The sequence below is a fragment of the Mya arenaria genome, chromosome 6 (assembly GCF_026914265.1).
Source record: "Mya arenaria isolate MELC-2E11 chromosome 6, ASM2691426v1".
Taxonomy (NCBI): Eukaryota; Metazoa; Mollusca; class Bivalvia; order Myida; family Myidae; genus Mya; species Mya arenaria.
In genome coordinates, this window is record NC_069127.1 from 64,778,594 (window position 1) to 64,795,903 (window position 17,310).

Below are 17,310 nucleotides of genomic sequence, written 5' to 3' on the forward strand. Positions count from 1 at the left end.
GGGTGAGAACAATGTGCAGCCAGACCGGGACTCCACGCTTAAGTAACGAGTGCTCTACCGACTGGGCTACTGGGCCGCTTACACACCTTCTCAACACCTTTATAGGTAACGATATAATGACGTATGTTTACATGTTAGAGACGTTCTGTACGGTCGATGAAATAACATATATTTTACATACGGCCAGGATGTTGCTGTTTCAAGCTATGTTATAGGGAATATAACAATCGTCGTATTTATGCCAAAAGATACAGAAACAAGCTCAGTAGCAAAAAGTTTAAACATAAACCCGGTTTAGTGGCACTGGGTAAACGCCAAAGACATATAACATAAAAACAACACAAGAAACATAGAAGAACAGCACAACACTCCACAAACAGCACAGTGCATACATACTATATATAACAAAAATAGATATGTTTATCAAGAATTGTTAAACCATATGTATTGCATCGTTTCATCTTTAACCACCTAGTTTAGCAATTTATATTCATCATGGAAATACTTAAGGCGTTATTTAAGACAAGTAGATGTCTGTTCAATTTTATCTGTATTGACCAGGCTGGTTTCTCGTCAGCAAAGACGAAGATGGAATGTTCAAGAGGTTGATTTATATTTATGTCTAGGTCATGAATTCCACAATATATTAAACGCAGAAAACTATAGTCTCTTCGTTTATCTTGTGAAAGTACATGGAATAACTTTAACATTGCCTGACTGAAGAATAACATTGTGTATTTGCCCGATAGGCAGACACAGGTCGTACGGTGATTATGGTTTAGACACAGATATCATTGAGTTTAGTTTATATTGGCCATTCACATTCATAAAATTCGTATGTGAAGCACTGCCAACGCCTCTTGAATTGGATTAGGAGGTATTTAAGTCAGTTCAAATAACTAAAACTCTAACAAAACACTAGAATACAGGTATATCTTAAGGTTACCAAGACCATGATGCTAAAATATAAAGACCAATCGAGAAGTCAACGAGGTAATGAATCGTCTATGTACAATATACATTGTTTCAACATATTTATTACTGTGAATTCAAGGACAATACAAAAATGCATACTTTTAGCAAAATATTTGGAATTGCGACATATTGAAGAAAGGCTAAAAAATAATTTCTCGTTTATATCTTTATAAAGTTTTGCCCTGAAGGCTTCGTGTCTGCAACAGACATAATGTTATTGCAATGCAGGCTTTGTTTCTAGACGCATGCTATTGTATGATGTTTTCATTTAATTGGCGAAGTTCCACAAACTCATTAGACATCATATTGTCCTTCCATTGTGAGATAATATTCTTTGTTAAAGTATAATCTAGAATTATCTGTTACCAAAACAAGAAAGTTTTGTTAGTTCCCGGGTCCAAATTCATTAACATCTTCATTTTATGTTTGAGTCTTAGACTAAGAATACTACATTTTTTCAAAAGTATAAAAAAAAGCATTTTATATCATTATACTAGATTGTAGATAGGTATATTATTGTGAAATCTGATATTTGCAACATTCAAAACGCTTTTGAACATTTTTATTAAATGACATAACTATTTGTTCTTGTGAGTCTTCAGTCTGAAACTCAGAATGTTAGTGCATATGGACCCTGGAATAAACGTCTTTCATGACCACCGATGTTGAATATTATTTCATGCGGAAGAGGAAACTCCTCCTTAACTCACCCTATCAACATCCCTGATGTCCAATACACTCACCTGAACTAACCGTTAATTTGTGGCGGGTTACAAGATACCACTGCTTGATAGCCTCTACATGTATTGTAATATATTTGTTTACAAAGCGTTGACATAAATTACTAGACAGGTTGGCAGTGATGCTTTGTGCTGTGTAACTGTTGTATTACTGTTTGGTGCGGCAACGATGGGGATCATAAAGAAGCGAGTTTGATAATAATATAACCAAGTGTTTGTTTTATATCATAAAGGACGTACTTTGATAATTTTGTAAGTTATCTATCGTTTTCAAATACAAACATTTAAGGTATCATTTAAATAATCAGAGAACAAGGATGTCCAGAGTATTTTGCTTAGTTTGATTTAAGTTGTTGTTGTTTTTTTAAAGACCACTCGAAAAACATTTAAAACAATAGAAAGTTCGTATATGAAGTAAAAGCTGCTCGAAATAATGTTTTATGTATGTTGTAGTTTATAAGTTTGGCTAAAATCAAATAATTTTAATTTCAGAATTGAAATAATTACACATTTTCGTAGTATTGTCGGGACTGTTTTTGTTAATTGAAAGAAATTCGTTACTCAATGTTCTTAAAAAAAAGTCGCATAATTTATTTTCCGTCATCGTCATTGGCTCTCTATTGGAACTGTTTTACACGAATCCATTGATTTTTAACGTCTAAAGACCTAACAGATAATATCAAAGATAATCTGATAGGCACCAATCGATGTTTCTTGTCTAAACAAATAAGGATCGATCGGCCTTGAAAGAGTTATTATTTCAACTGTAAAGAACTGTGAAATAGCAAATGACATGCAGTTATGTGGATCAAAGCAAAACGCAATCATACCTTGACGGTGATTGGCACTAGTTTATACGAGAAATAAAACATATCAATATGACCTGACTGCAGTAGTTGAGGCTTAAAATTTACTCGAAACGAGTCACTTACCATATTATATTAAGAGTATTGCAGACGTAATTTTCAAATCGCTATTATGAGATTTAATAGTACATCTCTATTCCTTCTTTTTCAATCTCGCTCAAGATATAATTTGAGGACGGGTTATCGATATCTCGAGTATTTCATTTGTGCTACCGTGACATCAATGTGTTTTCTCTTATTGAGTTCAGCGTTTATTTTCTGGAAAACTTAAATTATAGTTCAGACAGCAGTTCTGTATATATGGTATTTTAGAAAGCTTTTAAACATGCTATTTGCTGTTTGTCTACAACAATAAATTATTCAAATGCCTGCACAATATATCGCCATTGGCATCCAAAACATTAAACTTACAAAATGTCAAGATCGGCACACAATTAATTTAACGTGCTAGTATAATATCACATCGCAAAACCAGTATACGAAAGAACATACAGAGACAAATATATTCGTGACGAAATCCTTCAGAAGAATATAATGCACTTAAAGTTTGACAAAAGTAACGAACTAATACTATACTTAAGTCATAGTGAATGATTCGGAAGGACATAATAAAGTAAAACTAGCGTTTAACTTTGGGGCCTAGCAACTTGGGGTCTAGCAACGAATAAAGAAGTCTCAATAGTTTCAATATCAATATTGTCAATTCGTTGAAGAAAAAAGAATCAAAAGGCAAATAGATGAAAAAGAAAGAAACCCATTTTCAATAAATCGTCTATGAATCGATCTTGAGATCAGCGCATACAATAGTCTGTGTTAAAAAGGATTATCTTCAGGAATAACCAATAACGAAAAGGTTGAATCATTTTTTTTCAAACGTTAACAAAATATGACAAAATTAGAGGTCAGCTAATCAAGTATTCCGTAAGATCACGCATATGTTAAGCTTAGCTTAACATCTCCTATTGCTGTCGAATGTAGGCCATTGGTTGACTAGAACACGGACGAGCTTTGCTATACGTATGTAATGATCTTGTATTTAGTTTCAAGGTTTTATATAATTTATTTTCTGAAAAGTCTGCTTTACTTCTACAAGATCGCCTTGTCAAAACGTGTCAAGCGGGTCGCGAGAATATCGTTGGTCGTGCCATTGGCAGCGACATAAGTGAAAATTTTCACGAAATCCAAGAAAGAATGACGACAGCGAACAAAACTACCTAGAGAAAAGGAGCACGAGACGTGCTTCTTCGGTTCGAGCTCCTCAACCAATTCCGCCAAACTCAACTGCGCCAGAAAAATGTTGCTCCCTTTAACTATTATTATTCCATACAATTGTGTAACTCACGTTTATCGGAGTTTTACACTATAACTATTCTGAATGGATTCCAAACGTATTATTTGCCTCTATTAAAATGATAATGGATTGATGATTAATAAGAGTAGAATTTAAGGAATAAAACTTTGATTTAGCCGAAGACAGCATGGCCTTATATAAGTTATTATGTCGTCTGTGTCCAATGCGGGAAAACATATCCGTCCCGAGTGCACGTGCATAATCCAATAATTAAGTTTGCAGAATGAATGAGTGTATAAATTGTCTCGCATTTATACATTTGATTTTCGAATTGTATGGAATCGATCGTTAAAAACACGGTTGTACATTTCACAAAAACGCATGCTCCGATGTTCACCGATGTTATCACAAACAATAATTTGAAATCACAGAATTTCTCCAAACGTTGCATTTTCATAGTAAGCATATTTTTTATTTTTTTTTTCGCTTTTTTTCCTTATTTATGTTTATAAATTATTGTTTATTTGATTTTGCTTCTATGACAGGAAATATTTATAATCCATAAATTTGTACATGAAATCAGTTTAAATCGGTGCGTTGTTGTCGAAAATCGATTCTTCCAGTACTGGGCGGAACACTTGTTTTGGTACAGAATAACATTTCGTGATTTTTGCCAGTTGAATTTTAAAACTCCCTATACAAACCAGTATATAATCGTAAATACCGACTGGTCAATTTAACCTTGCAAATATGCCCAAAGTCTGCAGGTGGGGTAAATTTGCATATGAAATTCACGTGAAGAGTATCAATAAATATACCGAAGCTATTTTTTAACTTGCTGGGTAGACATGTCAAATAACCAAAACTCTAACAAAACACTAGAATACAGGTATATCTTAAGCTTACCAAGACCATGATGCTAAAGACGAATCAAGAAGTCAATGAGGTAATAAATCGTCTATGTACAAAATACATTGTTTCAACATATTTATTACTGTGAATTCAAGAACAAGACAAAAATGCATACTTTTAGCAAAATATTTGGAATTGCAACATATTGAAGAAAGGCTAAAAAAATAATTTGTCGTTTATATCTTTATAAAGTTTTGCCCTGAAGGCTTCGTGCCTGCAACAGACATAATGTTATTGCAATGCAGGCTTGGTTTCTAGACGCATGCTATTGTATGATGTTTTCATCTCATTGGCGAAAGTCAATGTTGGGTATTCAATTCATATAAAATGGTTACCATGATTACTCAAAGCTGCTAATGAATATGAGGCTCCGCATACTGTTAATGTTATTCTTAATACTGTCGCAGGCTTTTGTACATAGCAGACTTGTGTTTACTTTCATGAGATGTATATCGTACTTAAAGTATTAAACATCGAATTGTGTTTATATACACTGACCACCCAATCTCATAACAGTCCAAAAAGGCACAAACGCTTATCTGTATAAAAAGCAGGGATATAACTTAGTTGTATGCTTACTTTGACCCACACAGCATAATTAATCTGGACAAAAGTACTATAAAACCATAAAGTTTTTTTATATAATCAAAGAAACTTAAAATACAAAGAAAATCAGTCTGGATCTGATACTTCCAAAATGGTCAAGTGTACAACATTTACTAGTAACGTTCACAAAGATTGGAAACAGAAGTTAAAAAAATGTAATACTGATCAAATTTTGTTTCTAGTTTGAGCGTCTTTATATGTCAACGATACATTTGGCTAAAGCTGAACATTGAATTAAATTATTTATTCTGTTGTTCACCATTATTTTTCTATTTTGTTAAGTTTTTGACAAAACTGCCTCATTTGTAATATTCGACTCTGAAGTTCTGTAATGGCTTATCAGCAACCTTAACCATTGATTTTTGACAATAATTAATCATTGTTTAATATTCCCGTATTAAATGTTTGCAAAATCGCGCCCGAACATTAATACTGAAAGGACAAAACGTATGAATCAACCCTTAATTGAACACACGTGATTTTTTTTAATATGCCATGAACAGGTACATTGGAAATGTCGTGGATTTAACAGGGACTTTTAACGTAAATTAAATCAGTTACCGGGATTTTAAAATGAAACTACGATTCATCCATGCTTCAGTCGACAGTTTCAGGTAGTATTTGACAAACAACAGTTTTAAAACATTTGCGACGTATAACTGTTTTAATGCCTATTTCTGCCGTATTAATAACTCTATGGAGTAAATGTTTGCTTTATGAAATCGATTCTTTTGCTAGATTCTAATAAACGGGATGAAGGAATTGTAAAGGATGTGGTATGTGTTGAAGGTAAACTTCAGTCTATCGTTATTGCTGGTTGATAAAATAGTAACACTGATATAAGAGGCGAACATATGGAACTTACGAATATTTTACGTTCGAAATGGGTGAAAACTCAATGAGCTATTTGCAATACCCAATATCTTTTTTTGCATCGTATTCAAAGACTGATGTCCTTTCCGAATCAACAGTGGGAAATATTCTCTCTAAAGATGTCTAGCAGATGAACCCTTAAGAGCTAACTGATAATATCAAAGATAAGCTGATAGGCACCAATCTATGTTTCTTGTCTAAACAAAGGATTGATCGGGCATGAAAGAGTACATATCTGTGAAATAGCAAATGACATGCAGTAATGAGGATTAAAACAAAAGGCAATCATTCCTTGGCGGTGATTGGAGATAGTTTATACGGGAAATAAACCATATCAATATGAATAGACTGCAGTCGTTCAGGCTTATAATTTCCTCGAAACAAACTACTCGTATTAAATTCATCGGTTTTGTCTGGAAAACTAAAATTATAGTTCATACAGTATATATTGTACAGATGATTTATCGAAAGCTATTAAACATGATATTTTCTGTTTGTCTGCAACAATAAATTATTCAAACTACTGCAACATATATCGCCATTGGCATGCTAAACATTATATTTACAAAATGTCAAGATCGGCACAAAATTACTTTAAGTGCTAATATCATATCACATGGAAAAACGACTATACAACAGAACATACTATGACAAATATATTCTTGATGAAATCCTTTTGACAAATAATACACACCGAAAGAATGACGAGAGCAGTCTGTATGATGGAACAGTAATGTCAACCCTAGCACCGGATTACTCGTTAATCTGTTTCCAAGAATAAGTGTTGATGCTATTTTCGAAAGATTTTGAAATTTAAATGTATATAAAATGTCTTTTAAATGAAATATATAACTTAAATTTCATCCAAGAATAACAATTATTAGTCTGATCTTCTGTCAAAATAACAATGCAATACCAAATGAATCTTGTCTTTCATAATTTGTTTCAAAATAACGTATCCCCATTTACGAATGTATGGATGAATAGCAGTAATGTTATAAACACTGTTTTTGTCATAAATAAGTGATAGATTGGTAAAGTGAAATTGATTGCGATATTATTGCTTTGACGTCAGGGTCATGAGATATTTATATATATAAATAGTGCCACTCAAGCGAAGTTGCAGAAAACGGAAAGCACTAGCAACAAGCAATTTACACAATTTAGATCATATACTGTATCAATCATGAATCCGTTTTTGTTAACAGTTTATTGTTGTATGTGCACATCAAAATTCAAACATAAGAACCATACATATGATTTCAAAATATTTGCAGCACAATCAATTGGTGACATCGAAACCAAATTTCAGCACGGTATGGAGGGTCAGGTTTAAACTCGCGTATAATTTTGCATTGAAGGGTAGTTCTATGTAAGCACTTTACAATTCGGTCTCAACAATCTAAAACGTTTCCGAATTAAATTTGATAACTACATTATATTGTTTATAGGAAATCATATATTGAAGAAAGACTGATAACTTTTGCGATATTGGTACAACACGTGCAAATCGTTATTTATTAAGCAAATCAAACATTTAAGGAAATGAAGCTAAATATCGAGATTCCTTGGGATATGTTTATATGACATACTGTTGGAAATAAAACTGCCGAAAGAACTCAATCCATGAATCAAACTATTATAGCAAAATGAAAGGGTATCGTTTCGAAAATATGTCTTTTATATAGCACACAATGGCGAGTTGCACCATTTTCTGAGTAAAGAAGCTTCGAAAATTATAAACAACAGAAACGCTATAATTATTCAATGAGCGCTTGAAACCCGATGTAACCTCCAGCTTTATGTTTTTTTTAGATAAGGTTTTTAGACGGCAACTTTATTTTGATTGATATTTGATTAAATGCTTTTTATATAAACTATGTGTTTTGTGTTATTTAACTTTTTATCTTCATACAAAAACAAGATCCCAAAAGATGTTAGTATTATTGAGTGGTCCTTGAAAATTTATTTTTAACATTGGAGCAACGAAGCATGAAAACACCCGTCGCAGTTTGTTTGAATCTCTTCTTTGGCAGCAATATGAAGTGGGATCTACGTTATCTAAGACTTACAGATTCATTGTTATCCGATCAATAACTTTAGAACCATTTGTCAAACCATGACCAGTAAAGGTTAGAATGTGTATCGGCATAATATCTTAAACCAGTATGATTACCAGCCATATCAACTTAGTCACACGAGAGTTATCATCCTTTAATGCTTGAAATAGCTCAAAAAAGTTCTTGTCCGATCAAACACTTTACAAGAATTTGTCCAATCATGACCAAATATGGCCAGAATGTGTATGTGCAGGGTCCATTCTCTGTTCGAAGATGTACTATAACGATTACTTTTTTACATAAAAAAATCATTTAAATTCATTTTCTATCAATATGCACAAGAATAATTAACGGTGAAAGTAGTATAGTTGTATAGGTGTCCAGAATTTCCATTTTGACTTGAATTAGCAGGTCATAAAGCAAATATTTCTATACATAAGAACATCGTTATTAACTATAATGAGAAGTCTTCGTTAAATTTTTACCAGTTTATCGGCTCTAAATAGGTAAAAAATGATGGGATTTTTTAAATATTCCAAATACTGTGCATTTATTGTACCTTTTTAAAAACGGAACGTTTTGTACATGAATGAAGTGTGAGAAACGTGCACATGCATTTATAAAAATGAATGAATATATTCATGGAAAAATTGAAGCCAATAAAGGCAGAACATTTTCATCGAAATCATTACCTCAACTTTTGGGGTAGTACATCGGCTTTTCGGATACTGTACAAGTGTGCTAGGATTTCCTGCTGTTTCAATAGCTCAGATCACTTGTCACATGGTTCTTAGATGATTCGTTTCAAAGTTTAAGCACGATCCCCCGAATACGAAGGAGCGAAAAGTGAGTAAATATAAAAGTGAAAAAATGGGGGGGGGGGTGAAAATGCGACAGGTTGCGGGAGAATATGAGTAAACGCAAAAATTGTGCATCTCTAGCGCAAAAAAACGCCGCATAATTATTTCTCACCTTCACCTCACTACTTGGCAAATTTCCGCCCGCAAGTTTCTGCATTTTCAAAACGCAACCTGGTACGCTTTCGCATTTTCGCTCGGAAAAGGGAACACATATATTTTAGTTATCGCATTTTCGCCGCGAAATAAAAAAGCATGAATCACCAACAGTAATAATAAAATATAAAAACGATAATATTGATATTTATTACTGTTTTATTTGCATTACAGCTAGCAATTGGGTGGCATATTGTTCCACATGCTCAGCTCACATGTAGTTCGCTAGCGAAAACGCGAACATATTCGTCGCCTAAGAAACCGTGAGGATCCTGACCTTGTTGCTCCGGCAACAACGGATATACGAAGCAAACTTCTCTCGAAATTTCTTGTTCATAAACGTGTAAATAATTGGGTTTATGCAGCAGCTGACCATGCTCAGGCACTGGAAGTAAAGTTTCAGGTAGACCATGACTCTTAGGTTAAGCTGCGCTTTGTCCAGTAAACTCTCGACGAAGTTGAGCACAATGATGGGACTCCAACAGACTAGATACGCCAGTATGACTATAACCAGCATCTTGATGACACCCTTCTTCATTGTGGCATTCCGCAGTGAGTTTCCACGGCTCTCGCCTGCGGGCTTCCGAATCCATAGCTTGAGGCCAATCAGCCCATAAACGACGGTCATTATGATGAGGGGGATTATAAAAAGCGCCACTAGGGTTAGCAAATGTCCTAAGGTAGGTTTATGCTCATCTGGCCACACGCATATATACACATCCTCTGTTTTTGTGTGTGGGCACTCGAGTTTCTTGAGGTTATAGAACACGGCGTTAGGGACACTGCAGAGAAGTGACACCATCCAAATAAGGACGAGGATTGTTGAAACTTGTGCAGGTTTCCTTAGACTCTTGAGTCTGTGGGGATGAACAATTGCAAAGTAGCGATCGAATGCAATTACACACATAGTCAGCAAATGTAAGGATTCAGAAAATGTTCTGAAAAACGGAACTACTTTACAGGTGAACCGTCCAAACATCCAATGCGTCGTGTAGGCGGAATCGATGTTAAACGGCACGCACGTTAACGTAACCATAAGATCAACCACTGCCAGGGATAATATAAACACGTTTGTGACGGAGCGCATGTGTTTGTCAACGGCGAAAGTGATGACAACGAGGGAATTGCCGACGAGAGACATGATGGTGATAATGCTGTACATGATGACGAGAATGATGTTGGATTCCGGGCGGATGACGTCCGGCTCCTCGAGCATCTTCCGGTACTGCTCCGGAAACATACGGGAGCAGAATTCGCCAGAGCCCGGATGGAAACAGTTTATGTAATAAAGGCACACAACCTTGGCAAACTCCTGAAATGATACACTTGTTGTCTTTGTCGGATCCATTTTTGTCGTTGTACTCACGTTTTGCTAAACTGGTATCTGATGTAAACGGTATCCCAGATAGTCACGTTAGCTAAGTCAGTTCAGCTAATGTTTAAACATCCATAATTTGAAAATCGTAATTATCGATAAGCGCTGGCAATTTTCCCCTTTTATCTTATGTGTATTATTTTTTGTGTTTCTAGTTAATATATATGCCACACGTTTGTTCCTTTCGCCCGATAAAAAATTAAAATGCGATAGTATGTAGCTATGGTTGAAAACTGACGATGATGTCTGATGACAAGTCTCAGAATGACTTTTCCAAGTGACTATTCAAACGACGAACATATAGTTATCAATTCCATATCGATTTCATATCACACATATCAGTTATATTTGCGAAACACTTCAAACCGAAACTATGGCAATTCCATAGACCCTTTAATCAGAGAACACTTCAAATGTCCAGAGCTACACAAATTAAGCAACATAAACCAATCACATTTAACCTTTTTCTGAATATATTTAAGTCCAGCTATCTCTTATCTCATAAGCTCTCTATTTTAGGGTCCTTGCTGGAGATATCTGTTTGGAGCCGTGTTGTAGTGAACGATTTTCTGTGAACATGCGCAGTGGGCTGTTGTGCACGAACATCACGTGATGGACCTTGCTGTGTATCATTGTCTGTTACACGTTCAGCTTAGGCGGATGAACAACGGCGTAATAACGTTCGAAGGCAATGTTACAAAGAGTCATGGAAATGTAGGTCACTAAGAATTGGATGAAGCAGGATAGCATCTTGCAGTCACAGTTTCTAAACATCTACAAACTCCAAAGTACGAATCCGATGCTGATGGGGATATTCGTGAAAAGTCACAAGGTAACTGATTGCTAGCGGGGAACTAGTTACAGAGCCTGTGTTTGTTGTTTGAAGTTGGCACGACATTATTTACATTAAACTAATAATCATATTTACATTTCCTTTAAACATAAATTGTTGAATTTAACCACATGAATCGCGAGTTTTTTACATGGTAATCTAACTGTACTTATTGCTTTTCATTGAATGGTATATTAATGTGTTGGATTAGCTTAACATGGTGAACCGTTAATAAACAACAGTGCGTATTCATAGTTTGAAAATATGCATCACTTATTTTCCCTTTTTCGTCTCTTACATATTTTAGTCAGCGTATGGCGATCACCTATGTAATAGTTATATGACATGAAGTAATATCTTAATTATAAAGAATGGGTGGAATGAGCGTAGCGGAGGAGCACGCACTTCTTAATCATTGAGATGTAACTTCAGGTCATCTTACTTGCGTAGAATACAACCTCATTGGCTGACACATCGTAGAATACAACCTCATTGGCTGACACATCGTAGAATACAACCTCATTGGCTGACACATCGTAGAAAACAACCTCATTGGCTGACACATTCTCAACGATACAGGGAATGTGTATTGGATGAATGGCAGAAGGCGGACCTTTAACACCCGCGAAAACTAAAATTCTTAATGATTAAGCCTAGTACTTAATACTTGTCTATCTGCACTTTCATTGGCTGAAAAAATAGGTTGTATTCTAAGTCTTTTTAATACGACTTTTGTCACTCAATGGAATTAACTTAGCTGTTTTAACCAAATAGTCTATTTGAGTGTGTTACCAGTTTTTATATTGTAAACAAAACCAATGATCTTAACTCATTGAAAGTATATTTATTTATCCAATTTAGATAGTTGTAGCCATTTCCCCTCTGTTCAAAATGTTGCGCTCCCCACAGTGTACATAGTGTTGTTTAATTTACCAAATAGTTAATGATTTGGTGTCATGGCGGGCAGCTAAGGGAGTATTTGAGCATTGAATACAACATAGAAAAAGGTACTAGTTGTCCGTTTAACCTTTCATATATGCTATGGAATGTTATTTATGTTACTAAGCTATACATTATATTGTGCTCATGAAGTGAATAGTTGTAGATATCAACTACATGTTTTATATATGTATCAATAATCACACTATTTTATCAATACCATTAAAGTGGCGATAACAAGTGCAAATACGATCATTATGGTATGGTTTCCGACGGTGATTATTGTTACCCTTTCCTAATTATTTGACTGTTATACCGAGCTCTTGTTGTTGAACTTAATCCAGAACCGATTGTGAACAAAGAACACTGTTTATCGGTTCTGCATTAGAATATTAGAGGTATTTGTAACAAAAACATAGTATTAAATAGCAATCATCCTGACTTATACATTCTTTGTTTTGCCGAAACCTAAACTAGATTTGAATAGAACAGAAAACAGAACTTATAATTTGAGGGGTTCCATTCCATGTTTAGAAAATATGTTACGTCACATTATAGTGGCATTCTTACTGACTTGTCCGGACATCTAAGACCAAGCTGACTCAGAAACATTGCTTCTTGAATTGTTATGGATTAAATTCCATGATCATAGCTATAGCTACGTATTATACACGATATATTGACCACCCCCTATTGTACCGTTGACTTAGTGGTAAATAAATCAACGTATGTTTAGACAAACAATCAAAACACCGTAGTCGAATGATAATAGTCAGATATAAATAGATTAATTAAATATTTGACAAATTAAATTAACGAAGCAACGAGAAACCAACAACATTTGCACCCTTCTTGACCCTAAATCTACTACAAACATTACTATATAACAATATGCGATTCAGGAGTTTTCAAAACATCTTCCGACGTAAGGTCATTTTGGTACACACCAATATACTGTATGGGGTCCGAACCATACACAAGACGCATATGGAGAAACAAAAGAGCAGGTTTTATTAAACTTAACAATATAATAAGAAAAACTGATTTTTCAGTTATTTATGAAACTAGTGTACATGAAGCAAATAAACTATTTACCTCAACTTATCTAGATTTGGCTTGACATTGCCAACCTGCTTTGTAACAATACGACCGAACTATAAACTATGTGTACACCTCATAAATAAGGAAACAACACGTGGCAGAGATAAACATAGTTTAAAAAAATATGCATGATTTTCTTACAAAGTGTCCAATTGGAAAGCCTATCAACAATATCGTTTATAGCTTTATAAAATGAAAGCGCACGTTGACGTAATATTTTATTACAATATAGAAAATAACTTAAACGAAACATTGTCAATAAACTCGAAACAGTAATGGAAGACCATGAAATTGTTGGATAACTGTAACAATAAATTCCATATACCACCATTGTAAGACAGGGATTTTCAAACAGACGAAGAAATAACAAATATTAGAAGCTCTAAATAAATATTTTATATCTATCTCTAATGTAAAAAAACTCATATAGTACATAACCACGTTTTACTTTGAAAACATAAAGTTGTTTAAGTGAATTAATCATTTATGAATAGGAAATCAATGACATTTACGACAACCTAGATATTAACAAATCAACTGGTCCAGACCAAATAAGTCACACACTGTTAAACGAAGTGTCAGGAATACTGCTTTCTCCTTGCATCGCTCAATAAATACCGGTGTTTATCCAGAAATTTGCAAGCTTGCACATGAAATGCCATTAATGCGATAAGGCTGAGACTGTCAATTACAAACCGATTTCATTTATGTCGGACACACGTTTATAACAACTTGCATTCCAAACGTCGTTTTTACTCCAAACAGTCCGGATTCACACCAGGTCACTCAGCAGTATATCAACTGATCGCTACATACAATCAAATAAATACAGCCTTTGACAAAAATATCTATATGTACTGTATTGTGCTTTTTGTGAGGCATTTACTCCAAACCTTAGGCTTTAATCATGTTTGGATGTACCAAGGTGTTGGAGATGTTAACTTATTTATGTCTACAGTCAAACAACGAATAACTGATATATTTATACAAACTTGGATATCCGAGTTAAATAATTCTACTAGAGCTAGATCATACATATTGTTTGCAGATTTTAAACTTCAATCTTATTTGTCAAATGTTAATATAGTAAAATATAGGTCTGCTTTAACCGGAATAAGAGTATCTGCACATAGATTAGAAATAGAAACCGGTAGATGTCACAAACCAGTAGCATTACCACACTGTGATAGAAAATGTCTTGCATGTAATTTACTTGAAGACGAATTTCATGTGTATAAGGCAATGGAATTAAAAGAAAGATATTTATTGTATAACGGGTAATTTTATTTGTTAACATTAACCACTTCACGCTTAAATGTAACTTTATTGATGATATATCATTTGGTCGCATGATTTGATGTATTTATACCGTTGATCAGTTGCTTATATGAATGTATTGGACCTTGACTATGTTTAGAAACATGTTTCGTAATTATATTATGTATACGCATGGGCATTTTTGTCTAGATGTATTTGGAAATAAACTGTAAAAAAACTGTGATATTTCCTTAACTTCCGATAGAGTGTGGCACAAAGGAGTGTTGTTTAAACTTAAACAGAATGGAATGGGCGGGATGGTTTCAAATAATTAGAACAATACAATCGTAAACCAAAGGTCGTTGACAATAATTATTGTTCTTACTCTAAAACATTTCACGGCGGACTCCCTCAGCGGTCGGTGCTAAGCCGTTTGTTACTTCTGGTTTATGTAAATTATATAACAGAGTCATTCATAACGTTAACAGACTCGTTGCTGATGACACCTTTTAGCAGTATCAAGCTACGATTCACACGTAATTCAAGAAACATGTATTTATATGCTGAAATATTTGCATTTAATTGTGTTATATGTAAAAAGCATGATTCAATCAAAGCAGACGAGAGCGCTACCGGACACTAAAAGGATCGTGACAGCCACAAGTAGGAATGATAACAACACCTTACTGATCGAAGACAACGTCTCGGAACACACCCACTCCAACTCAGACTCGAAGTAGAAGTTCGTCAGTATAGCAGTTGGTTCCTGGTTCTCTCATATAGTGTACAAGCGCAGTCGATACTTCTCTGTGTTGCTTAGTTGTTGTGTCCAAGTTCGACTGGCTTGTCACTAACAGTGTTTAAGAACTGGAAAGAAGTATTACTGTTAATGTTCTCTATTTTTTAATTATCTGTTCTTTTTACTATTAAAGGCAAAATGTTTGGACAGAGAAAATGTAGCCAATGCTAGTACGTTAGACGCTTTGAAAAATTGTCCAATCAATTTCTCGGTATACAGAAATAGCCGTGGTCATAAACTTGTCAAATAAGATGTCAGGTTTTTGCAGGCTTATCTTGATACTGAAGTCAACATATCCCTAAATGACGCACATGTCATATGCCTGCTGTTTAAACGCGCATCGGCGCTATCTTCCCTCGGTCAGATAACGTTTTCATGTGACGACAGCGGTTATTTGCTGACTTGAACCCTTGGTGATCGTGGTATTCATTGTGATAAAATATTCGTCGTTACATTGTGATTAAATATTCGTCGTTAATATGCAAAGATGATAATACTTAGCAAAGACGTTTTGTGTTTCTTATTGTTTGTTTTATATTTTGACGTCCAATATATTTGGAAAGTATATGGTATTGTTGTACGAGTTCTTGTTAAAAATAGTTAGAACGTTTTAATGTTTTTAAATTGAAAGGGGCGTCATTCAGATCGGTTACAAATGCCAATGCTGTATGTACCATCCCCACCCCACCCCGTCGAAAACTTACGTATCGAATACTTCTTTATTTTACATCCGGATCCTGCGCAACGCCATATATTAATATATTAATATTAATATAATATAACTGTTTTGCTAATCTGCGTACCGATTAATGTCAAATATTGAGTGTATGTGTTCCATGTACATTCCTTGTGGGTATCGGGGAACATTAATACAGTATATGTTATAATATAATATAAGGGCAAATCTGCCAAAATAACCTTTTGATTTTTGACATGTTATGATTGCCTGAAAAAACATTAAACGCCAACGTATGCCGTCCTGAACATGTTAACATTGTATCTTTATAAATAATGTAAGTTTAAAAATGAGTATCTTCAAAGTTTATTTCAGTACGGTCACCGTTAACCTTTTTGCACGACGCCGACAAAAACCCAAACTTAAAACTTTCTGAATAATTTCTGAATAAAACAACAGACCAGCTTGAAATGAAAATTAAAATAGCAGCTTCTCTTGCATGGATTCCTCAGGAGTTCTAAGTACTTTGTATACCCACTTTTTTATCCGTACATACTTAGTCTAAATTGAATTTATTTAACAACGATTATGAAGAAATGTGAATGTGGCTCGATTTTGCGCGAGAGTTTGATTTTGCTTTGCAGGGGAAACCGGAGTTCCAAGAGAAAAACCCACATGTTTAACTCGCTGACCGCAAATCAAACTCATATACGGCCCGGCCTGGATTCGAATCCGTGACGTTTTGGTGATAAGCAATTGCGGTAACCGCTGCGTTAACCGGACATTCATACTTGATGAAACATGAACGTTTATTGCATTCAGTGGACCAATTGTTTACCACCTCCATATTTTTAATGTTTTTAATTGATAATGTTTCTAAACTAATGTTTGTTTAACAAGCACTTAATTGTTGTACAAGTGATCTTCATACTCTGTCATCCCCATTTCCTGTACGGCATCTACGATGTGTGGTGGAATAGAATTTAGGGCCGGGT

The 17,310-nt window shown here is 34.6% G+C and overlaps 1 protein-coding gene across 1 annotated transcript; it reads right to left on the reverse strand.

The window, feature by feature from the left end:
* Positions 1 to 9,589: 9,589 nt before the first annotated feature.
* On the reverse strand, positions 9,590 to 10,684 carry LOC128237966 (QRFP-like peptide receptor). Its single transcript, XM_052953540.1, has one exon. The coding sequence runs from the start codon at positions 10,682 to 10,684 to the stop codon at positions 9,590 to 9,592; it is 1,095 nt and encodes a 364-aa protein (XP_052809500.1).
* Positions 10,685 to 17,310: the final 6,626 nt, after the last annotated feature.